The sequence below is a fragment of the Micromys minutus genome, assembly GCF_963924665.1.
Source record: "Micromys minutus genome assembly, chromosome: 2".
In the NCBI taxonomy this organism is placed as follows: Eukaryota; Metazoa; Chordata; class Mammalia; order Rodentia; family Muridae; genus Micromys; species Micromys minutus.
This window is the reverse complement of record NC_137971.1, coordinates 51814060-51838737: the sequence shown is the minus strand read 5'-3', so window position 1 is coordinate 51838737 and position 24678 is coordinate 51814060. Positions and strand designations below refer to the sequence as shown.

Here is a 24678-nt window from a genome sequence, read left to right as displayed (position 1 = left end):
ATGCACTGGGCAAAAATACTAGGAGTGGGCATCGGCGCTGCCGCCCTCTTGGGACTGGGGATCATCCTGGGGCATTTTGCTATCCCCAAAGCAACGGATCCTCTGGCCTCTAGTACTTCAGACTCCCAGGACCTGGACCTGGCCATCCTTGACTCCGTAATGGGACAGCTGGATGCCAGTAGGATCCGAGAGAACCTTCGGTGAGAAGAAGTAGGTCTGCTCAGAGAAACTCCGGTTAGCCAGAGGCTTCCCCTGATACCTCTCCCCTGCCCACCCTGCAGAGAACTCTCCAAGGAACCACATGTGGCCACCAGTCCCCGTGATGAGGCCCTGGTGCAGCTGCTGCTGGGGCGCTGGAAGGACACAGCGACTGGGCTGGACTCAGCCAAGACCTATGAGTATAAGGTCCTGCTCTCCTTCCCCAGCACAGAGCAGCCTAACAGTGTGAAAGTCGGTGAGGTCAAGTCCAGGAATGTCGGGGGTGGTGAGGGCTGCTGCTGGGCGCAGTGCTGACTCGGTCTTACTCTACTCAGTGGGCCCCAATGGAACGGTCTTCCACTCCTTCCAACCCTTCGAGAAGAATCTGACTGGGGAGCAGGCAGGAACCAATGTGTTGCAACCTTATGCTGCCTACGCTCCCCCTGGGACCCCAAAGGTGAGCTGGGAACCCCCATTATATTACAGCTCTCCTTGGTTCTAGTCCTCTTCACTTGGAAGCAGACACATCTGAGAAGTTCCTCAAGTAGAGCCTCAAACGCGCTCCACTGATCTTACCATGTTGTTATTCCTATCCTCCGTCAGTCATAGTCCCTGCCCAAAGCCTTGTGTAGGACACTAGACAGAGAAGAAGGTAACCATCTTTGAGGTCTCTACAGCTCTGGGTAAGGTGGGGAGACAGAACCAAATTCTTGTTGCTGCTACTCTACCTTTGTACCTGCCCTTTGGACAAACCTGGCTACAGATCTCTCCTTTCGGTATCAGGGTCTCCTTGTCTATGCCAACCGAGGCTCGGAAGAAGACTTCAAGGAGTTAGAGGCTCAGGGCATCAACCTGAAAGGCACCATCGCCCTGACTCGATACGGGGGCGTGGGACGTGGGGCCAAGGTGAGTAGCATTCATCATGCAGGGATCTGGGTGAGGGACCAGTAATGAACTGGAGGACAGGAGGAAGACAGAGAGGAAGCAGTTGGGATTGAAAGAGGCAGAGCATTAGTGTCACTAAACACCTGTGCTCATGGTGCCTGGTGCCACAAGGGCCAGCAGGAGAGGCAAGACTTGAAGCTCTTGAGTTCTGGGTTTTGTCCCCCCCCCCCTTTTTTTTTTCTTTCTTTCTTTTAAGACAAGGTGACTCTCTATAGCCCTTGCCGTCCTGGGACTCTGTAGACCAGACTCACAGAGATCTGCCTGCCTCTGTCTCTAGAGCACTGGGATTAAAGGCATGCACCACCATGATTGGAGTTTTTTAGATTTTTTTTTTTTTTTTTTTGGTTTTGGTATTTTGCTTTTGGGTTTTTGTTGTTGTTGTTTTCTTCAAGACAGGGTTTCTCTGTGTGTCCCTGGCTGTCCTGGGACTCTGTAGACCAGACTCAGAGAAGTCTGCCTGTCTCTGCCTCCTGAGTGCTGGGTACCTCCCCACCACTGGTGAAAATTTTAAAACATTTTAAAAGTTCTTCTTAAACCTTTTTAAAAAACACTTACTTATTCATTTTATTTTATTTATTTATTCATTTAATTAATTAGTTAATTTTTGAGGGGAAGAATGTTCCTTGTGTGTGGAAACAGGACAACTTTGAGCAGTCAGTTCTCTCCTTCCTCCATTTGTGATCTAGGGTCAGGTCGTCAGGCTTGGTGACAAGCACATTGTACCTGCTGTGCCACCTTACCAACCCAGGGAACAAATCTTTAAGTTGTGTTTTACTCAGACTTGGTGATCTGTGAAAGCAGCAGGCTGACAACCAGCTAAGACCTGGCATTTCTAACCTGGCAGTGGTGGCCTTTGATCCCAGCACTTGGAAGGCAGAGGCAGGTGGATCTCTGTGAGTTCTAGGACAACCAAGGCCACACAGAGAAAAACCAAATCAAGACAGACACTTGTATGCACATGCACAGAACACACACAAGAGAGAGAGATAGACAGAGTATCGTTAATTTAGGCTATCCTTGGTTAGCCCATAAACTAAGGTGATCCCCTGCCTCATCCTTCTGAGTGCTAGTATTACAGTTGTGAGCTTCTAGGCCTGGTTTTTTAAAGTCTATAATGCATTAAGAACATTGGCAATGTGCACCATCATGACTGCCCATGTTCAGTACCTTAGCATTGTTTAAAGCCAACATTCCTGGGGGCTGTAGAGATAACTCAGCTGTTAAAAGTACATTCTGCTCTTGCTGAGGGCCTGTGTTCTGCTCCAGATCCCACATCAGGGGGCTCGAAACCACCCAAAACTTTAGTGCCAAAAGTATCTGGCACCTCTGGCCTCCTCAGGCACTGATACATGTGCCAACATACAGACAGACACATAGACACAAACAAGTTAAAAAAAAATAAAATAGGGCTGGCATGTCTTTTTTTAGTTTTTCTTAAATTTTTTAAAAGATTTATTTATGAATATGAGCTATCTTCAGATGCACAAGAAGAGGGCATCAGATTCCATTACAGATGGTTGCTGGGAATTGAACTCAGGGCCTGTGGAAAAGCAGTCAGTGCTCTCAACCTCTGAGCCATCTCTCCAGTTCCCCTGGTGTGTCTTAAGACAGCTACAGTGTACTTAAATATAATAAATAAATAAATATTTAAAAAATAATAAAATAAATCTTGTAATGGAAATTCCCTTCCCCCCACTTCACCCCCACCTTGTATTTTGAGACAGGGCTTTCCTGTGTAATTGCCCTAGCTGTCCTAGAACTCTTATTTGTAGATCAGGCTGGCCTTGAATTTACAGAGATCTGAGTGCTGGGATTAACGGTGTGGGCTAACACACCTGTTTTTTTTTTTTTTTTTTCTTTTTTATAATTGAAACTGAAATTCCATTTTACAATTTCTCTTCAATTTGTACCACAGGCCTCTGATAACCTCAACTCTGATTTTTTTTTGTACTTTTAATTGAGGTGTATGAGCATGTAAATGTAGTGCCCACATAAACCTGAGAGGGCTGTTATCAGTTGTAGGTGTTAATGAGCTACTGTGTGGGTGCTAAAAACTGCACCCAGGACCTCTGCAAGAGCAACCAGTGCTCTTAGGCACAGAGCCATCTCTCCAGGCCCACCGATGAAAAAGGACTTCAGACATTTGTTTTTGTGTGCATGTCTGTCTATGTGTCTCTCTGTGCATGTTTATGTTGTGGGGATGCCTTTAGTGACCAGAATAGGGTGCCTGATGCCTTTGAGATGGAGTTACAAGTTACAACATTCATGTTTTTGATTGTTGGTGGGGTTTCTGTTGTTGTTTGTTTGTTAAGACAGAGTCTCTCTATACAGCACTGACTATACTGAAACTTTCTGTGTAGACCAGGCTCTCCCCTAATTCATAGAGATCTGTCTGCCTCTGCCCCCTGAGTACTGAGATACGAATTATGCAAACTGTACCAGCAATATGTATTTTTTTTTGTATTTAACTTACTTTTTCTAGCTTAACATTTTAAGGTTTCTTGAGGTTGTTTGAGGACCTTATTCCTTTTCAAGGAAAACTAGCATTCCATTGCTGGATTGGGGATGTGCTCAGTCGGTGGAGTGGTTTCTTGGCATATACAAGACCCTAAATTATTTAAAAAAAATATTTATGCATTTATTATAAGTACACTGTAGCTGTCTTCAGACACACCAGAAGAGGGCATCAGATCTCATTACAGATGGTTGTGAGCCACTATGTGGTTGCTGGGAATTGAACTCAGGACCTCTAGAAGAACAGTCAGTTCTCTTAACCATCGAGCCATCTCTCCAACCCAGGCGCTAAATTCTATTCCCAGCAGCCCATAAAACAGGATGTTGTAGTACATGCCTGTAATCTCAGCACTGGGGAGGTGGAGGCAGGAGGATCAGAAGTTCAGGATCAGAAGTTCAAGGTCATTTTTGGATACTTAGAGAGTTTATGGCCAGCTGGATTACATAAAGCCCGGTCTCCAAATACATAAACCACCTCTTATTTATTCATTTGTACACTGATGGATATTTTGGCTGTTTGACTTTTGAATGTAGAGACTAAAGCTGCTATGAAGGGTGTGTCTTTTTTCTGTTTGAGACTGAGTCTCCCTCTGTAATCCTGGCTAGCCTCAACTGCACAATCCTTTTGCTTCTGCTTCCTGAGTGTTGGGATTGCAGGTTTTAGCCACCACAAGTGACTTACATCTCACTCTTTTATATACCTGCATAGTATTCCACCACCAGACACCTACTTTTTTTTTTTTTTTTTTTTTTTTTTAATCCAGACCCCTAGTGGCCCATGTAGTTTTACCATAAATGTTTTGAGCCAACATGGGAAGACAGTGATTCTGATTTCCAGGTAGAAAAGAAGAGAGGAAGAGGAGGAGGCATAGGGCATGTCCCCATCTGGCACTTACATATAGCTTGTTCTGCCTTCTGCAGGCCATCAATGCTGCCAGACACGGCGTTGTGGGAGTGCTCGTGTACACGGACCCTGGTGATATCAATGACGGGAAGAGCTCACCTAACGAAACCTTCCCCAGCTCCTGGAGGCTGCCTCCTTCTGGTGTGGAGCGAGGCTCCTACTATGAGTATTTTGGGGACCCTTTGACTCCCTACCTTCCAGCCCACCCCACATCTTTCCGTCTGGATCTTCACAACATCTCGGGATTTCCCCCAATTCCCACCCAGCCTATCGGCTATGAGGATGCGAGAGACCTGCTCTGGTGAGCCTGGGCCCAGTCTGACCTGATCCTAGACACCTGCAGATGTCAAACTTATCCTCACAGACACTCTCTCCTCCCCAGTAACCTCAATGGACCCTCCGCCCCTGACACCTGGCAGGGAGCACTGGGTTGTGACTACAAGCTGGGACCAGGCTTCAAGCCGAATGGAAGCTTCCCAGAAGACAGGTGAGGCAGGGAGTCTCTCTTCCCTTCCTTTCCTCAGTTCCTTTCTTCCCTTTATACCCACTTGATACTTCCCTTAATACTCCAGGTGGTCTCCCACCTTTTCCAAAATGGCTTAGTCTTTGGGGGAAGCTCACTGAAAGGAAGTGACCTACCAGACCCCATGGGGTCTTCGTGTCCCCCACTCTGCCCCCCACTTATCAATTCAGTTAGTCCTTCCTTTGAACATGCTCCAGGACCTGGGCAGTGCACTCCTGGCCACTGTCAGCTTCCCCATCTGAGCATCCCTCTTCCCAAGCTAAGGAGGCTTCCAACCCAAAGAGAGCAGTTTTGCTTACTGCCTTTCTTGGTCCTATTGGGCAAGTGACTGGTGGTGTCACCTTTTTCTCTCTTGCCTCACTTCTGAATCTGATAGGACAGGAAAGGGCTTAAATTCTAATCATATCCTTCATCCCACCCCTAGTGAGGTGAAAGTGAGTGTCTACAACAGGCTAGAGCTGAGAAACTCCTCCAATGTCCTGGGCATCATCCAAGGGGCTGTGGAGCCTGGTGAGCCACTTTGTACCAATCCCGCCACTCCTCAAGTCCTCCTGGGTCCTGCCCTGCTTGCAGCCCACCTTGGCCTGCCCACCCTCTACTGTCCCTTCTCTGCCCCTGACTCTAGTTTTTCCTTCAGATCGATACGTGATCTACGGAAACCACCGGGACAGCTGGGTCCACGGGGCGGTGGACCCCAGCAGTGGCACTGCTGTCCTCTTGGAGATCTCTCGAGTCCTGGGGACCTTGCTAAAGAAGGGTGAGGGCATGCTCTCCTCTGGTCACTCCCCTAAAAGCCCCAGAGTCATTTCCTGTCCACTTCTTCTGCTTCCTTCATTTCCAGGGCTCACGAGCCAGGCATGAGCCCTAGAGGCATTAGTACCTGGGTGCCAGCCCCTGGCCTTGGGAGTCTCAGAGCACAATGACAGATTATTGATATATGCATTCATCTCCAGGAGCCTCCTATGTGTCCTGGGAGAGTCAGGCCCCACGAGCTGTGAACATGATCTGTCTAGGCTCTGCCCATAGGGTGTCTTGCTTTTTTAAGCCAAGCCTGAGACATTCCAGCACTGGAGGCCCTCAAGGGAAGAAGTGTTAGACCCTCAGAGCCAAAGGCTATAGCTAGGGAGGAAGCTGAGCTTCCAGGGACAGTCAAGGCAATGAGAGGAGAGTGCAGGAAGGAGGTTGGAAAAGACACTTGTGAGATGAACTGCAGGGCTGTTAGTAATGATGGAAGGTTAAACAGAGTTGGCTGAAACCAGCAGAGGAGGGCAGGTGGTCAGCTGGGAGCAGCAGCCAGATCCCTGGAGGACTGTGGCCAGCCAGTCTAGCCTACTTGGGTGAGTGTCAGGTCATAGAGCCCTCATCTCAAACAAACAAACAAACAAGGGGTTACTTGGACGTAGCCAATCTTTTTCTTATGCATTTATTATAATTTAATCTTTTACGTATAGGCAGAATCTAAATAATGGATTTTCCATGTAGATCGTCAGGAATTACTAATAAATAGTATTGAGTATGGGCCTCTAGAAATGAGAATGAAAACCAACAAAATCCCCTAACCTGTGGACTGTAGACACAATGCCCCAGCACACACACAGAACCGTGGCAGTCCAACCTAGGACGCCCGTGTCTTGCTGTGTCCCTTTGCTACTGCCCTGCATCTTCAAGATGCTGGCATTTGTTGCATTTGCCAGTCTGATGGCCTGACTGCCATCAGTTCATATACTGCTGGCAAGAAAAAGTGTGAGGACTTGTAGCTACAAACATGTAATCATGCTGTATCTAAAGTTTTATTTTCTTCAGCCACATGGTGAGTGTTAGGTGTGTTATTATGTCTTCAAGCTTGTTCCTCGTGAGGCTGTGGTGAGAGGAGTGAAAGCAGTTCAAGGCCAGCCAGGGCCACAGAGTGAGACCCTGTCCTAATGAGTGAATACATGAGTGAACAAACAGGGTCTGGGATTGTAGGTCAGTTGGTGAAGTTGTTAGGTCCAGCATATAGGAGGCCCTGGGTTTGGTCCCAGAACTTGGCAGAGGGAGCAAGAGAATCCAAGTTCATCCCCAGCTACACAGTGAATTTGAAGCTAGACTCCGACACAAAAGATCAGTTCCCGAACGGTAGTGCCTGTCTGTGATATCAATACTGGGGAGGCTGAGGCAGGAGAATGGTGAGTTCAAGACCATTCTGTGTTACATAGGTAGTTGTGGGCCAACCAGAACTATACAGCACAGCCCTGTTTTAGAAAGCAACAAAGTAAGAACCTAACAGTAATTATCAGATGATCTAGCTGCAGCCCGAAGTGCAACAAAACAGGGAGCACCGAGCTGATGAAGGGGCAAGCATCAGAGTCTCAGGGGTGCGGCTGGGGACTGTGGGCAGGTAGGCTGGAGATGGAAACCAGGCTGCAGAATGCTGTAGGAGGCAGGGTGGGGCCATAGGTAAATAAATCATATGCCTCTGGAACTTATATGTCTGGATTTGAACCTGGCTGTGCTGCCTAGTGGCTATAACCTTGGGCAAGGCATTTAACTTCTTGGTGCTTCCGTTTCTTCAACTGTGAAGTGGAAAGACACTTTCATTTTCCTTTATTTCTTTTTTATGTGTATGGGTGCTTTGCTTTTATGATTGTGCACCGTGTGCATGCAGTACTGTTGGAGGCCAAAAGACAGCATTGCATCCCCTGGAACTGGAGGTTGGAAGCCTCCATGTGGGTGTGTGGAATAGAACCTGGGTCCTCTGGAAGAGCAGCCAGTGCTCTTAACAACCTATACACACACTAGGATACTGTTGTAAGAGTTGATCTGGGATAAAACTATTCAGCAACTACTAATGTTTTATCAACAAATGTTTCCTGGGATGTTTAGAGACTGGGGGTAGAGGATCATATTTCTTTACAATAGGTCTACCATGGGCCAGAGAGGAGGTGGGGATTCAGGTCAAAAGAGACCTGCTGACCCAAGGATTCCCAGGATGCAGTGTATTGAAGGTGGGAGGCTAGAAAGAGGACTGTCTCCTGGAAGGGCTGGCAGAAGGGTGCCAGGTGATGTGGTCTGACGTCTTTTCTAGCTCCTCCCTTCCAAGTCCCCAGCCTACTCTCTAAGTCTCCCTGAGTCAGAAGACCCTGCCCTTCAACTCCTCATGGCTTCTTCTCTCCAGGCACCTGGCGACCCCGCAGATCCATCATATTTGCCAGCTGGGGAGCAGAGGAGTTCGGGCTTATCGGCTCTACAGAATTCACAGAAGTAAGTGAGCCTCAAAAAGGAGTGGGTAGTAGGAGTCCTTGGATGGTGCAGCAATTGACTAATGTTACTACCCTCCCTTGGTACAGGAGTTCCTCAGCAAGCTGCAGGAGCGCACAGTGGCCTACATCAATGTGGACATCTCTGTGTTCTGTATGGGAGGCTCAGCCAGCGGGGAGTGGGCTGGGAAAGGGAGGGACTAGGTCTGAACAGGCCTCCTTGCTTGCTTCCACAGCCAATGCTACCCTCCGGGCACAAGGGACACCCCCTGTACAAAGCGTGATCTTCTCTGCCACCAAAGAGGTACAAAGGAATATGGTGGGACTATGTAGTATAGGGTGGGCAGGACTGGAGCCCATGGATCATTGTTGATCTGGAGAGTGGGGTCTGCTGGAGACCTATCTGGTTGTTGAAGCTGGGTTTCCTGAGCCTTCAGAATTTCCTCTCTATACCAGATCAATGCACCAGGTTCCAGTGGCCTCAGTATCTATGACAACTGGATCCGATATACTAACCGCAGTAGTCCAGTATATGGACTGATTCCCAGGTGAGCCCAGAAGCCAGACAGGTAGGGGGCCCATAGGCCCAGCGTGTCCACCTGGCACCCTTCAGACCCTGTCTTCTTCCCCCGTCTAGCCTGGGCACACTGGGTGCAGGCAGCGACTATGCCTCATTCATTCATTTCCTGGGCATCACTTCCATGGACCTTGCTTACACCTATGACCGGGTGAGTAGTCTTCCATGCCACTCCCTTCCCAGCACCGCTGCATCAGATCTCAGGGAAGATCTAGTCCAGACCGGATCTGGTTCATTCACTAAGCACCTGTCAACTGTGTCTCAGTTTTGTTTCCTGTTGCTGTGAGAAAATACCCTGATAAAAGTAACTTTGAGGAGGAAGGGTTTATTTTAGCACAAGTCCTAGTCTATTAGAGCAGGGGCTCCAGAGAACTGAGTGCATTACACTCACAGTGAAGAGCAGAAAGTAATGAGTGGATGCTTGGTTACTAATGCTCAGTCTCCATCCCTGACCTAGGAATGGTGCTGCCCAGTGTGGTCCTTGAAAGAAGCATCAGCTCAGGACCCCCAGACCAAGTTTCCAGCAGAGATTTATTTATTTGTTCCAGAGGGACAGAGGGCAGGGAATAAGAGACAAAGACAGGAATTAGAAGAGGAGGGAGAAGGGGAAGGGGTATTTATTCTGGAGGACAAACAACTATCTCTGAATAGAGACAGCCATGGCCCATAGGCAAATGGTGGTTTATAAACATAAAAGGGGAAACCCCATGTTAGGATGAGGTGTTGAATTTTAATTGGGCATGTTAACTAGGTAGGTCAAAGGGGCGTTTTTAATTGCTGGATTTCAATGTTTTGATAGCTGGACAATCTCAGGAGGAGGGATGGACCAGATAAGGGGATAAACCTTGGTGGCTGGCTTTAGGAATGTAATCTCCGTTTTTAGGAAGGGAGGGAATGAGGAGAAAGGTAAGGCCTGCTCAAGCTGGCCAGAGTCCTTTCAGTCTCCTACCTCAATAAATGTAATCAAGATCGACTTCCACAGACATGCCCATAGGCCACCCAGATTAGACACTTCCTTATTGAGACTTGTCCCAGACGTTTCTAGATTGTATCAAGTTGACAATTAAAACTAGCTATTAGCAGGCTGGAGATATGGCTCAATGATTAAGAGCACTGACTGCTCTTCCAGAGGTCCTGAGTTCAAATCCCAGCAACCACATGGTGGCTCACAACCATCTGTAATGAGATCTGATGCCCTCTTCTGGTGTGTCTGAAGACAGCTACAATGTACTTATACATAATAAAAAAAATCTTTAAAAAAGCAAAACAGACAAACTAGCTATTAGCACTGGGCAATGCAGGCTGGCTTTTCTAGGCCTCTGAGCATGTTTCTGCAGTTGTAGGCTGACAGTGACTAAGCAGAATTGAGTGTGGAGATACTTGTGTGGGTGTCAGCACTAATCAAGAAATGTTACAGAAAGATTCATATGTTGTGAGGATTGCAGTGGGAGGTACAGTACATCCAGACTGTACTGAGTGGATGCTCTAAATCCTTTGCTCCCTGGCTGTGCTGTCCTTGGGTGTTAGAGCTGGGATTCCCATATCTGACTCCAAAGGCCCACACTCGTCCTCCTTTCTATTTGGGTGATACCAGGCAGGTTAGTCTCTGACCTTCAGTTCCACCTTCAGCTGGAGGTGGAAATTCTGAAGCCCGCACAGCTCACACTGCGGCCCACTGTGGGTACCCAGATTTCCCACCCCAAGCCTACCCCCCCCCTTCCTTATTCCTCTAGAGCAAGACTTCAGCCAGGATCTACCCAACCTACCACACAGCTTTTGACACATTTGATTATGTGGAGAAATTTCTGGACCCTGGTGAGGAAGGGGACAGGGGCATTCTGTGGCTGACAAAAGGATGAGCTGGAGATGCAGCCCTGGCCTTGCATTCCCTTCACAGGCTTCAGCAGCCACCAAGCTGTGGCCCGGACTGCTGGGAGTGTGCTTCTCAGGCTCAGTGACAGCCTCTTCCTGCCCCTCAATGTTAGTGACTACAGTGAGACATTACAGAGTTTCCTGCAGGCTGCTCAAGAGGGCCTTGGCACCCAGTTAGAGAATCATAACATCAGCCTGGGTATGCACACCCTGACATGGAGTCTTGGGGAGCCCTGTATTCCCAGGCAGGGCTAAGCCAGGTGTTCCCCAACTAGGGCCCTTGGTGACCGCAGTGAATAAGTTTACGACAGCAGCTGCAGCCTTGGGCCAGCACATCTTGACACTGCAGAAGAGCAGCCCTAAGTGAGTAGCAGCACTGGGCAGGTGTCTGGGCGGGGCACTTGGCAGGCACCAAGCTAGCAGCTGAAATGCTGGCTTGCAGAGTGACACACATGTCTCTAGTCCTCTGCAGGTACGGATCATCAATGACCAGCTAATGCTCTTGGAACGGGCATTCCTGAACCCAAGGGCTTTCCCAGAGAATCGATACTACAGGTGAGCCTATGCCAAAGCTCTGGGGAGGAGGGATGGAGCAATGATCTCCCACCCAAAGAGCTTCCCTGTGTCACTGCACAATCGCCTTCGCTGATGGCTGGGGAGTGAGACCCACCCAACAATGCTGTAAGCTCTTGCTTTCAGAGACTAGACAGGAGTTTTATGCTTGCTTATGGACAATGCTGAGTTCCAGGTAACCTCTCACTGACCTTCAGCTTGCCATTTCTCCTCAGCCACGTGCTCTGGGCACCCAACACAGGCTCTGCTGCCACATTCCCAGGCCTGGCCAATGCTTATGCTAGGGCCCAGGAAACCAACTCCGGATCTGAAGCTTGGGCTGAAGTACAGAGGCAGCTTAGCATTGTAGTAATGGCCCTGGAGGGTGCAGCAGCCACTCTGGAACCCGTGGCTAACCTCTGACCCTAGCCTGTCCCTTGGGCTTTTTCCTTTATCTTGTACCTCTCACACCTGTTTCTCTGGGGTATGTCCCAGTCTTTTCTGAGGCCAGGAGTAGGTACAATCAGGAAACACTCTCAAGCTTCTAAAGCAAGAGCTGGGGGTCCCTGCAGTGAAGATACCTGCTCATGGTAGTGGGTGAAACTTGGAGCCCAAGTAGTAGAGACTAGGCCCTTGTTGAACCTACTTTCCTCTTTACCTGCTCTATCTCACCTCTTAACCCTCAAATAAATGAAGTCTATAAGTTCCTGTCCTTGTTTGGAAATCATAATGAATTCCCTTTATTGTCTGGGAATCTGCAAAAGAACCCTAGGTGCTGGCTCGGATCCAGGCCTTGTGAGACACGAAAGCCTCTCAAGCTGGAGACCCAGGGCTGTGAATGTCCTTATCTTCCTCTGCCATGACCACCTCCTCCAGGGTGTGTCCCTGCAGCTTGTTTCCCACTAATATGTGGCAAGTACCAGGGGGTGCGAGTCCTTTCTCAGAGTACTGTCCCCTCAGGAATACAACTCTGTCTTTATCCAAGGTCAGTCCATGGCTCCGGCACAGGTCCTGTGCTTCCTGGAGTCCATCGAGGGCCAAAAGTTGTACTATGAAGTCCAGAGGCAAGGTCTGACCTTTGGGAGTGCTCAGGGCACGGGACAGGCGGGACAGGGCTTTTCGACGGGCATAGCCAATGTGTTCCTGCACTGCGCAGCTCTGTAGGTAGGGCAAGGTGCGAAGCAGGCGAAACAGTCGGGCATAGTTGTCTTCACGGAAGGCAGCATCAACAGCCAAGGCAGTCCGAAGGGGTGGGCAGGCACGCAGGGCGGCAGGCAGCTGTAGAACCTCCCGCAGGGCTTCCACAGAACCTATGACGGCAAGAAGCAGAAACAAGGACGCTTGATGCTTTCTGGATCAGGCATACCTCACATCCTACTCCTTTCAGCCCCATACTATGTATACCTCTAACCCCAGGCAAGTTCATTTCCATAGCTTTGGTTCTGCCTACCTGCCAACTCGTCATGTTCCTTCAGAGAGGTTAACCCACTTTCTTCCCTCCTCTTCCAAGAAAGATCCAGCCATCAGATCTTTTTCCAGTCTTTTTGAGGTGCCACAAGACCAGACTTCCTTCCATCTAAATCCTTACAAGGCAGGAGTGCACAGCTTTACATATATATAGTGACACAGGGCAAAATTACTTAAAGGCCTGCCTGAGGCTGCCTAGAGCACAAGTTATACTAGACCCACACTTAAGATTTCTGACTTAGGTTTCCACTGCTGTCCAGTAGCAAAAGGATTTTTGGGTGCTGGCTTCGATAAGCTACACTTCCCTCTATCTGTAAAGATCTTTTTTTTTTTTTTTTTTTTTTTTTTTTTTGAGGAAGACTCTGCCCTAGTTTCCTTTCCAGGAAATCTTGGCCACTAGAACCCTGGGTCACTTTTGTAAATTAGAGAATTTAAGAGTCAATGTATGCGTGTATGATCCAAGTATACTGTATCCACAAATAAAATCACCAAAGAATCTGCCTGCCTCTAAGGCCAAAGTGTTCCAATACGAGGCGCCTGTCACCACGCCCACTGTACTTTATTATAATTAAATAAACCACCTACAGAAGGGAACCTTTTAGCAACTCCTGTCAGATATATTTAAGGGCCAGCCCATGGAGTATTTCTTAAAAGTTTGGAAAGCGCCTTTTAGGTCAACTTTCCCGGTACTATCCTACCTCCTTCCACATCTACTATGCAGAAAACTGCCAAGTTGAAAATGACAAGCCTGAGGTCCAACGTCCGGACTCTTTTTTTCTTGAAAACTGACTTTTTCAAGGAGAAGCTATTGCTGAGGGATGGAAGTTATCATACTCCCAAGCTACAGTTCGCCGGTGCTGCTAGCTAGAATTGCTTCTCCCTGACGCCAAGCTCCTCAGGTCCCCGCACTCGGCTCTTTGGGGTCCGACTCACCCAAGTTGTAGAGCAGAAAGAGGCCCTGAAAGGCAGCCTGACGGGGGTGCGGGGCCTCGCCCCGCGCGTAGCAGCGCCGCAGCGAACCGAAGCTTTCCTGCACCTGAGTCTGAAGCAGCACAGGGTCCGCTGCTCCGCGCGTCTCTTGTGGCCTCACCCGCGCCACTACAGCCAGCAGCGTGGCCAGCGCAGGCTCAAGCACCGCCGCCGCTTCTGCGTCGCCTACGCCCTGCAGCGACAGATCCAGCCGCACTGCGCGCAGGCGGTCGGCCACGAAATTCGCCACCTCCGCGCACGACACGTCGGCGCGGTCGGCCACCTCACCAGCCAGGTAGCGCACGGTGGCCAAGAGCACTGGGGGCGGCCGCAGCAGGCTTGGCGCGGGCCGGGATTTGCCCGCTGCCGGCCGGCTGTACTCCTTCACTGTGCGCCTCGGGTCGGCCCGGGGAGCGTTCCCACCGCAGCCCGGCTCCACTTCCAGTCGGTGCAGGCGGCGCTCGCGCTCGCGTCGGGCGCGCTCGGCAGCGGGGCACATGTCTGGGCACAGGCCCCGGGGCAGTTTGCAGCCGGACATGGCAGGACTGCGGGTAGAGGACGCACATTCAGCATCGCTGGGCCAGCGGAAGCGTGGCACTGCATCCTGCCGTAGGCTCGAGGCACAGGTTTGGGTTCCAGTCTGACTGGCCCAGGCCCCTTCACCCGGTTTTCCTGACTTGCCACTCCCGCGGCCTTTAGAAACGCCTCCCATAATCCACTGCGCCTGGCTTCGGTTTTCCTCCCTTAAATCGTCCCATGATGCACCGGTTTGTAGTCCAGTAATGAGGTCACACCTCCCCAGGTCTGGGATTTGTTGGTTTAGCTTTTTGTTCCTAGGGCTCTCAAAGTAGGTAGTCCCTACTTTGCGTTATGTGTCTAACATTTCTTTAACACACTATTGCTGCGTGTCTGTCATTCTTCATTGTTTCCCTGGAGGTACTCTCTTTATGCGTTTTGTTTTAAGACAAGATCTCACTATGAAGCTCTGGATGGTCTGGAAGTCACTTTATAGACTAGGCTGACTTTGAACTCACCTAGAGAGATCCGCCTGTCTCTGCTTTTCAGAACCCGGATTAAAGGCGGTGGGGGAGGGGGGATACTCATAGGTATGATTTGTTAGACACAGCTTATTTATTGTTAGTACAATGTAAACTCAACCACAGATAATAACAAGCAAACAGACCTGGTTGTGTTCAGACACGTGTTTTATTCACATGTATTTAAATTTTATAAATTTTTCACTAGTCAAAGAATCCTTTTCCTTCCAACCATAAAAAAAGAAAGACCCTTGAGGGCTTTACAAAAAAAGGCAGTGGACCAGGTCTGGCTATAGACTCTGGCTCTAGATAGGGGAACCGACAGTCAGTGGCCCAGATGCCACTCACATAAAACAGACAGGCAGGACCAGAAGTTAAGTCTGATTCCAAGGAGGCAGACAGGTCAGAGACTTTGCTTTTCTCATACTCGGATTCAGTTAACACAGATATGGCCCCTAGCGTTACAAGAGCAGGAAACAAGGCCAGTCCCAAGGAGTGGAGGAGGCTGGCAGTGCTGGAGCTGAAATCCCAGGAAGGGTCCAACCCCTCAGGGCAAGTGTGCATGAAGGGTCTCTGCCCGCTTCAGGTACTCAGCTGCCTTCTTCTTCACACCTTCCCTGCGGGCGGGGGATGGGTCACCTGTAGAACGCAGATGGCCCAACTACACTCAGAACCCCTGGTCACAATGTGTCTTTTTCCCTTCCTGGGTCCTAGTGTCTTTGCCCCATTTTATGAGGCTACTAAAAATAATTAAGGGGCATTTCTGCCCAACATCTCCAGTTGACCTGTGAGAAACAGGCTCATGGTCCCTCTTTCTTTAGAATTTGTATGTGTGTGAATGAGCCTGTGAGGGTCAGTGGACAGCCTTAGGTGTAGGTCTTCCCCTTCACTGTGTCTGAGATGAGGTTCTCTGTAACCTATGCCAGGCTCAGCAACCAGAGTTTCTGGGGGTTCTCCTGTCCCTGCCTCCCATCTTGTCACTGGAACACTTGATTTCCTGAATCTGCTGTTGCACAACATTATGTGGGGGCTCTGGGCACTCCAGTTCAGTTCTTGATGCTTACACGCCGCGCCTTTACCGACTGGGCCTGCGCCACCTCCACCTCCCCTGGCTTTTGCTTTTCACTTTCCCTCCTCCTTCCTGTCCTACCCACCTGAGACGCCCTGAAGCAGGATGTGCACCCCTTCTTGGTAGCCTTGGAGAGCAGCAGCATATGCGCCAGCCTTTTCATTTCTCAGGGCTTGAGTGATGAGCTCTGTGGCCTGGCCGAGGTAAGCTGGGGCAGGCTCTCCATCTTCACCCTCTTCCCCGCCCTGTCCTCCTGGCTCCCAGGGTTCCTGGTCCAACCTTTTGGACTGCACCTCCATGGCTGCCAGCTCACTTGTGTGGGTAGGGCTGGGGCCTGCACTCTCTGTAATGAAACAGAGAAGTCAGAGCAGACTGGCACTCTCTTTCCCAGGGCCTGTTGCCCACTCCAGGTGTCGCCAGAACACCAAACCGTCCCAACTGGAAGGGAACAGAGGCTGGACAATCCCGAATTCACTTGAGTAGAAGGCAGCGGCTGGGAACTGTTTCCATGGCTTGGGCTCAGGTTTGTAAAGGCTTAGTTGATTAGAATTGTTGCATGTATGGGAACAGCCACGAGTGGGCCATGGCTGGAGGACAGGATTTGGGTTTGCTTAATCATCAATGGGTAGAATCGGGGATGGAAACAGGTTGTCAGGCTCACAGGGCAGAGCCATCTTGCTGGTCTCTGACCTCGAACTTCTAGTCTTCCTGCTTCTGCCTCTCAAGTGCTAGGACTCAGGGTGTGGGGCCACCAAGGCCAGCCGCAGCAGGTCCATGAATAGGACCCTATGGTGATGTGCTACCCAGAGTTTGCTCAGAGAGGAGGGCTCAGCTCCATCCTCCAGGGCACCTCACAGAGATCTCACGGCCGTGGAGTTTCTCCCTTTATACCCCTCACTTCCTCTACCCCATACCTGTTCCTTACCCTCTTTGGAGTAAGGGTCAAAAAGGGCAAGTTCAGCCTCAGAGAGGGGACCTGGAGCTGGGGAGCTGGAAGGTTCCTCTGTGCTGTCACAGCTGAAGAGAAGATCCAAGGCCTCCTGGGCAGGGCTGGATGGGAGGGGCTCCACTGGGGAGAGAGCAGAGGGACACTGATGCCTGCACTTATCATTTCTCAGCTTTCAAAACAATCTCCACTGATTAACTCTTGCAAGCAGCCATGGTATTGACAGGACCACTATTAGGTTGCCAGCCTCTATCTGATAGATGAACAAAGTGAAGCTCAGAAAAGGAAATGACCTGTTCAGGGTGTCCCCAGATCCGCCCACCCTGATGCTTTCCTCTCAGATTCCTGAGGCAAACTCACTCCTTCCCGGACCCTGATATACCTGGCACCTCCAACTCCTCCTGGCCCCTCCTTTCCGAAGGCAGTGGCTGGAGTAGTCGGGCCTCATCAGGAGGTGGCGTGGGGATGAGAGGGGGTGGCAGGGTTCGCAGGTCTCTGGACACTTCAGAAGGTCGTGTCACCTCACCGCCCTGCAGGAGACAGAGTCCAGCAGGAGAGGGGGATCAGGAATGTAGCTGGTAGGGAGGGAAACTGTCTAGGGGAGCTGTACTGGGGAGGGGGAGACAGACTTACCCGGAAAAAGTCCTTGAGTTGGGGGCTGTTGTTGAGTGCAGGGATGGGCACTGTGAAGCGCAGCAAGTCCTCCGCACCCTTGCGCCGTTCCTCAATCACAGAGGCTTCAAACCGACCTACAGACCCGGAGGCAGGAAAGCAGCAGTGTCATGGGGGGGGGGGGTTTGGGCCCACATTTCCTGGTTCTGCCTATAAGTACTGAAAAACTAACTTGGTTCTGTCACTCATGTCCTCCTTGACTCTCTCAACCTTGCCACCTTGGGGCCCTGCCAGTAACAGCCATCAACAGATATGGCCTCTGGACCTTGGGCCGGAGCCATGACAAAATAAGCGTCTTTTCTATAGTAACAAATGCATCCTTATTATTGCAAGAGAGAACAGACTAAGGCTCAGACAAAGGCCTTTCAACTTGATGAGCCTCATCTTGCTGGGACTGTTCATAGCCCAACACACAATAGGGGATAGGTGGCTTTGAGTCTCGGTTTCCCCGTATTTCCCACCCAGTTTTCCAAAGATGTCTGTTCAGGGTACAGGGTCACACCCCACAGCCCCCACCAGACCAGTTCCCCTTTGCCTAAATCTACCTGCACACCGGGGCAGAGGTTCAGAGTCAGTACTCACCAAACACCTGGGCACGAGGGAACGTTGGAAACTCCTCTAGGCGACGGAAGAGGTTGCGGTGAGTGTAGGCCAAGTCGCCATGGAGCTTACGGAAGTCACTGTATCGTTTCCAGACTACTACCTACGAGGCAGGCAAGAACTGACCTGGAGCAGCACGGATGGAACGTGGCCTTCCCGTGCTCAGAGTCATCCCAGAGTCTGAGAAGGACTGCACACACCCTCCCCAGCACAGGCCAGGGCAAAAGGCAGGTCCTTGAAGTTACCAGCTATTCCCTGACTGATGCTGAATATGTTTATGGGAACAGCCCCCTCTTTCCCAGGAGTCGTACCTCTTTGATATCCTCTGGGTCCTTCTTTGAGATGAACTGAGGAAGGAAAGGCAAGAGCCAGGTGAGACTAGAGCCTGACATGCAGTTCGAGGGGAAATCAGAAAGTTACTGCTTAACGGTTCCGGTAAATATTGCTGTACTCCACCCTTAGAAATCCTTCTCGGGACTGGCTCCCTCCACCTCAATCCCCACAGGCGGCACCCACTCAGCTCCACCTGGGCCTCCTACTATCACTCAGAAGGAACGCTGGAGTAAGTGGGTCCTGGATTTCAGGTTTTGAGCAAGTTTTCTTTTGGATTTCTCCACACAGGGTTTCATGTAGCCCAGGATGGCCTCAAACTGACTATGTAGCAGAGGATGGCCTGGTACTCCAAATCCTTCCACCTCTGCCTCCCAACTGCTAGGGCAACAGTATGCACAGCCAAACTATTTGTTTATTTTTGCTACAAAGGACTGTACTCAGGATTTCTTGAGGTTTGGCTAGCATTCTCCTGTTGAGCTACATCCTCGGCTCCCTGCACACCCGTATTTTAATCTGGTCAATGTGAAGATACTGAGTATCTGTCTAGATAGCCCTGCACACAACATTACTATGGTTATTAGTATTTTAAACCTTTTAATTTTTTTAATATGTGTAAATCTAGGAGTGCTGTCTGCATGTACACCTACATGCCAGTAGATGTTTTGTGTTTTGTGAGCTGAGCCATCTCTCCGGCCCGGCTCTCAACTTTTATCCCAATTCCTTCCTAGGGCCAAGTCCTGGTATTCAGAAAGCAAAAAACTACACTTCTCAAGAAGTGAGAGTCTAGGGGCTGGAGCGATGGCTCAGCAGTTAAGAGCACTGGCTGTTCTTCCAGAGACCAGAGTTCAATTCCCAGCACCCACAAAGTTGCTTACAGCTGTAACTATAGTTCAGAGGATCCAACAACCTCACACTGACATAAATGCAGGAAAAACACCAATGTACAAAAAAATTTTTAAATTGTTTTAAAAATTGAATCTGGGGGCTGGAGAGATGGCTCAGCAGTTAAGAGCCCTGACTGCTCTTCCAGAGGTCCTGAGTTCAATTTCCAGCAACCACATGGTGGCTTACAATCATCTGTAATGGGATCTGATGCTCTCTTCTGGTGTGTCTGAAGAGAGCTACAGTGTACTTATACATAATAAATAAATAAATCTTTTTAAAAAAATGAGAGTCTGTCCCAAGATTCAGTTCTTCCTTAAGAGAGGAGCTATGAGGTCTCATACCCAAGAAAACAGAAGCAGTCAGCACTGAGTTGGGCACTCTGGAAGAACAGAATTGGCTTGAGACAGAAGTAATACTTAGTTTCACTATTATGTTTATAGAAGGTTTACAGTAAGGTTGTGCCGTTTGGAATCATTAACAGTCTTCAAAACACCCTTTCTCTTTTTTCCCTCTAGATCTCAGCAAGTCAGATTTAAATCTAAGGATGGGGACTGGAAAGGTGGCTCAGTAGTTAAGAGCATGTCCCAATCTTCCAAAGACTACAGTTCAGTGCCCAGAACAGCACCCACATTGTATGGCCCACAACCTTTTGTAACTTCAGCTGTAGGGATCGGATCTGATGCTCCTTTCTCTGACCTCCACAGGCAAACAAGCACAGTTGTGATACACATTCACACAAACATATACATAAGTAAGAAATAAGGGGACTTGGGAGATGATTCAGCAGTTTAAAGTACTCGCTGCTGTAGCCAAGGACTTGGGTTTGCTTCTCAGCACTCAGGTGGCAGAGAAATAATTTCTAAGTCCAGTTCCAGGTGATCCAATACCTCTTCTGACCTTTGAGCTCACCAGGCTTGTATTTGGTGCATATACATAAATACAGGCAAAACATTCATACATATAAAATAAAAGTAAATAAATCTGGAGCTGGATTGATGGCTCAGAGGTTAAGAGCATCTGGAGAACAGAAGGTCTACTCCCAGCAACCAACAGGAAGGCAGGATGACCTATAATTCCAATCCATAGGGCTCTACCACCCTCTTCTGGCATCCTTGGGTATTGCATGGATAGTACACATACTCGGGCAGATTAAAAAACACCCACACGTTCTTTTCGGGGTTTTTTTGGTTTTTGTTTGTTTGTTTGTTTGTTTGTTTGTTTTGTTTTGGGTTTTGTTTTGTTTTCAACCAACTACGTTTTAAATTTTTAAGTAAATAAGCCAGGTGGGGGTGGCACACATCTTTAATACCTAGGGAGGCTGCACTGGGGAGGCGGAGGCAGATGGAGCTCTGTGAGTTACAGGACAACCAGGGCTACAACAGAAAAAACATGTCTCAAAAAAAGAAAGAAAAAATTTTAAGTAAATACATCTATAAAATAAAAGGACCATTTCGTAGGGTTTTGTGGTGTGTGTGTGTGTGTGTGTGTGCGTGTGAGAGAGAGAGAGAGAGAGAGAGAGAGAGAGAGAGAGAGAGAGAGATTGAGAGAGAAGCACTTCTAGTATGTGAAAGGCCCTGAGTTCAACCCTAGCACTAAAAAAAAAAAAAGCATGTGTAAGGCATGTGACTAGGTCTAAGAAGCTAACAGGAAGACATAAGGGTCATGAGTGTTTTTTCATCCTTTCTACCCTCAGGCCATCTTCCTAGAGACAATTATATTTTTTGGCATGGAAAAAAGCAAGCCATTGGGCATAAGCATGTTCTTGAAGTATCTAAGATTCTGACTTAGTTTGCTTTGGGAGCGACTTTTATGTGTTTGCTTCCTTTTAACAGCTAACAAGTTCACTAATCAAACAGCTGCCTAGTTGAAAAAAATTATAAGAAAATATATAGTCAATCTTTAGACAGCAACCCAATTTCTCCCTCTGTAGGCCTCCATAGTTACCGGCCCTTGGGTAAAATTCTAAAAGCATTCTTTTGTGTTGATATTTCTATGAGCTCATTTTAAGTTTTATTGTTACAAACATCAATTTCAGCTTATTGACTTCCTTATCTGTGAAGACCAATCTTTTTTAATTGTGTGGGTTTTTAAAACCACACAAATATCATATATACATGTATACATATATATATTAAATAAACATATAAAAATAAATTATATATGTACAATTTTTAAAAGAGCTTTTTATAGTCTGGCATGGTGGTGCACGCCTTTAATTCCAGCACTTGGGCGGCAGGTGCAGGCGGGTCTCCGGTGACTTCGGGACAGTCTAATTTACATAGTTCTCGACAGCCAGGGTTGTCTCAAAAAAAAAAAAAAAAAGGATAGAAAGAAAAGATAAATAAATAAAAAGGTTTAGGAGGGCTTTTACGTATCAAGCAGGGAAAATTACCAAAAGTTATTCTAAGCGATTAGAAAAGGGATATTTGGGTTAATCCGGAGTTCTCTTGCTTTGAGAAATTCCTAGACCACATCTAGACAACACCACCAACAGGATGGGGTGTACCTGGCCGGGCTCAGAGCAGTAGTCCCCAGACTTTAAAAATGACCCTTAGCCCCGCCCCAGGCGGTAAGGCGCCGTAAGTCTTCCGCCTCGGACTCCTCTTAAAGGGGAAATCCATTTGTGTAGGCCAAACCGCGCGACCTCCCTGAAGCTCTTTGCCTTTAAGGTACAGCACGGTCCCGAGCTGCTTAAAAGGGTAATGTTCCCTTCTGGGTCCCACCTCACCTGAGCGGTTACTTTGTACTCGGTGTAACCTTTGGGGTGGGTCCTAGGGTCCGAGACTGTGTAGTGTCGTAGGAAGTCATCCTTTGCCTGGCGAGACATGACAGCGGAGCTGGCCGCCTGCTTCTCCTACTGCACGTCGCCCCCGCTCCGCGTGTTCAGCCTGCTGCCACCGCCAGGATCCGGCCTTCGCCCTTCTTCAGCCCAGGGACCTAGTCGCAAGTGACACAGCCCTTCTTGGCTTGGGGGCGTGGCTAAGGGAGTGTCTGACAAGTTCTAGGTCATTGGTAAAGCGGAGTTCTAGGTAGAGACTAAGGATTGGTTGTTTAGAAGAGGATTTACCAGCTGGTATCCTGGCATGTGATTAAGCCCAGCTCACCCCAATGTATACCCTCCTTACAGACCTCGTAACTTCTCTTTTATTTCTCTTCTTTACATTCATCCAGTCTCTTATTTATGAATTATTTTGAGCTATGGTCTCTGCTGTGTTGACCAACTTCAGGGCTTAAAATATCCTCCTACCTAAGTCTCCTGAGTATCTGGAACTTAAGGTGATTGGCATTGGGCCTAACCCATGCAACTTTCATTGTGTTCAAAATGCAATTTTTATTGTGCCTGGCAGAGACGAGTGAAGGTCCCTGAATCCCTGTGCCAGGATAGCTGGGAACTGACATTTTCTGATGCTGAAAAAGCTGGCTAGTGACAGTTTCTGAAATCACACTCACAGCTATTTGAATTCCCCTTAACTTCTTCAGAGTTGAGGAGGTGGGACATTGAGATGATCTTATGTACCCCAGGTTGGCCTCAGACTCAATGTGGTTGAGGCTAGCCTTGAATTTCTGATGCTCCGTTTTCCACCTCCCAAATGCTGAGATCACAGGTAAACATCACATTTTTCTCCCATGACTGCATGCACCTAGTTCTTCATCTATGCAAAGGGGTACTTGTCACTGTATCTTCTGTAACAAATCAGATCGAGAGGCATGCTGGCAGAACACAGGTATGGTGAAAACCTAACACTAGGTCAAATTGCTGAGGAAGATGTATCAACAGTTAAACATAGATTCTAGCACAGTCTCCCACTACCAAAAATCCCATCTTCAAATAGGAAAGAGTGGATTAAAAAATAAAAATAAAAAACCTGAGGAGATGTTGGCTGTGGTGTTACTTCACGCTTTAGTCCCAGCAGGTGGATCTCTGTATTGAAGGGGAAAACACAAACAAACAAACAAACAAACAAACAAACCCCGAACCACTTGTTATGGTTTGTGTATGCTTGGCCGAGGGAGTGGCACTATTAGAAGGTGTGGCCCTGTTGGAGTGGGTGTGTCACTGTGGGTGTGGGCTTTGAGACCCTCATTCTAGCTGCCTGGAAGTCATTCTTCCACCAGCAGCCTTCAGATAAAGATGTAGAATTCTCAGCTCCTCCCGCACCATGCCTGCCTGGATGCTGCCATGTTCCAGCCTTGATGATACTGAACTGAACCTCTGAACCTATAAGACAGGTCCAACTAAATGCTGTCCTTGTAAGAGTTGTCATGGTGTCTCTTCACAGCAGTAAAACCCTAAGACATCATGTAACTGAAACTTCATACAGTTTTAGAGGTTTAGTCTATTATCACCATGGCAGACATACAACGGCAGGCACTGTGCTGGTAAATGAGAGTTCTACATCTGGACCCACAGGCAGCAAGGAGAGGGACACTGGGCCTGGCAGGAGCCTTTGAAACCTTAAAGCCCAACCCTAGAGACATACTTGCTCCAACAAGGCCACGCCTCCTATCCCTTTTTAAGTAATGGTACTCACTCCTGACTAAGCATTCAAATACAGGAGCCATTCTTATCCAAATCACCACAGTGCTATGGAATGAAGGTGAGGAAAGCCCAGGGACTTGGTTAAACACAAAGCTGAGGTCCCCTGTGAAGACCATCTCTGGTGCTCAGGATACCTAGGCGGTGCAGTGCCAGCACCGTTCCCCCCACCCCCAACACACACAGAGGCAAACACTCCAGTCTACCCACCTCAGGCTGACCTGTGGCTGGTGGTATCGGAATTTGGAGGGATTGGGGGTGTGAATGGTCCCTCTTGGCTTAGCAGTTGATTGGAGACAACTAACTGGTGTTAACAGAATAAGTTCCACTAAGCCACTCATCTTGGGAGCAGAAGGAATTGTCAAGGGGCCGGAGACAAGACCCAGTGGTTAAAGAGTGCTTGCTACTCCTCTAGAGGACAGAGTTCAGAATCCAGCCCCTATGTCTGGAAGCTCACACTGCCTGTAACCAAAACCCTCTTCTGGTCTCCACATCATACACATGCACACAAATAAAAATCTGAAAAGAAAATTGGAAAGAGGTAAGCTGTGGTAGCCTTTCATCTCAGCGCTTGTGAGGCAGAGGCAGGCTGATCTCTGCATTCAAGGAGGCCAGCCTGGTCTACACAGAGTTCCAGGCCAGCCAAGATTACCTCGTGAGGTGATGAAACCTTGTCTCAAAACAAACAAAAACCCTGAAATACCATAAATACATACACACACCACCAACAACAACAACAAAATGAAATGAGAGATGGCTCAGAAGGTGAAGGTTATTGTTATCAAGCCTCACAGCCCAAATTTGATCTCAAGAACTCAGGGCCCGATATCTTCCTGTTGTTT

General features: G+C 48.7%; 3 protein-coding genes across 3 annotated transcripts; 1 reads left to right on the top strand and 2 right to left on the bottom strand.

The window, feature by feature from the left end:
• Window positions 1–11751, top strand: NAALADL1 (N-acetylated alpha-linked acidic dipeptidase like 1; the record flags this gene model as incomplete). The annotated part of the gene is made up of 18 exons (XM_080913492.1): window positions 1–200; window positions 282–454; window positions 534–655; window positions 982–1104; window positions 4579–4862; window positions 4944–5048; window positions 5509–5594; window positions 5722–5841; window positions 8239–8324; window positions 8411–8474; window positions 8557–8624; window positions 8777–8868; window positions 8958–9048; window positions 10631–10712; window positions 10795–10968; window positions 11045–11132; window positions 11232–11324; window positions 11558–11751. 18 exons carry the CDS (start codon window positions 1–3, stop codon window positions 11742–11744), a joined length of 2238 nt encoding a protein of 745 aa, XP_080769618.1. The 3' UTR covers window positions 11745–11751.
• Window positions 11752–12031: 280 nt separating this feature from the next.
• SAC3D1 (SAC3 domain containing 1) lies at window positions 12032–14515 on the bottom strand (the record flags this gene model as incomplete). The annotated part of the gene is given in 3 exon segments (XM_080913507.1): window positions 12032–12631; window positions 13722–14496; window positions 14498–14515. Coding segments are annotated over 3 exon segments (1290 nt in total). The 3' UTR covers window positions 12032–12134.
• Window positions 14516–14944: 429 nt separating this feature from the next.
• SNX15 (sorting nexin 15) lies at window positions 14945–23181 on the bottom strand. Its single transcript, XM_080913512.1, has 9 exons — window positions 23166–23181; window positions 22028–22236; window positions 18393–18428; window positions 18064–18184; window positions 17443–17558; window positions 17192–17339; window positions 16789–16932; window positions 15949–16206; window positions 14945–15433 (listed from the first exon to the last, which is right to left on the bottom strand). Exons 2-9 carry the CDS (start codon window positions 22124–22126, stop codon window positions 15342–15344), a joined length of 1014 nt encoding a protein of 337 aa, XP_080769638.1. The 5' UTR covers window positions 22127–22236; window positions 23166–23181; the 3' UTR covers window positions 14945–15341.
• Between the last annotated feature and the right edge of the window lie 1497 nt (window positions 23182–24678).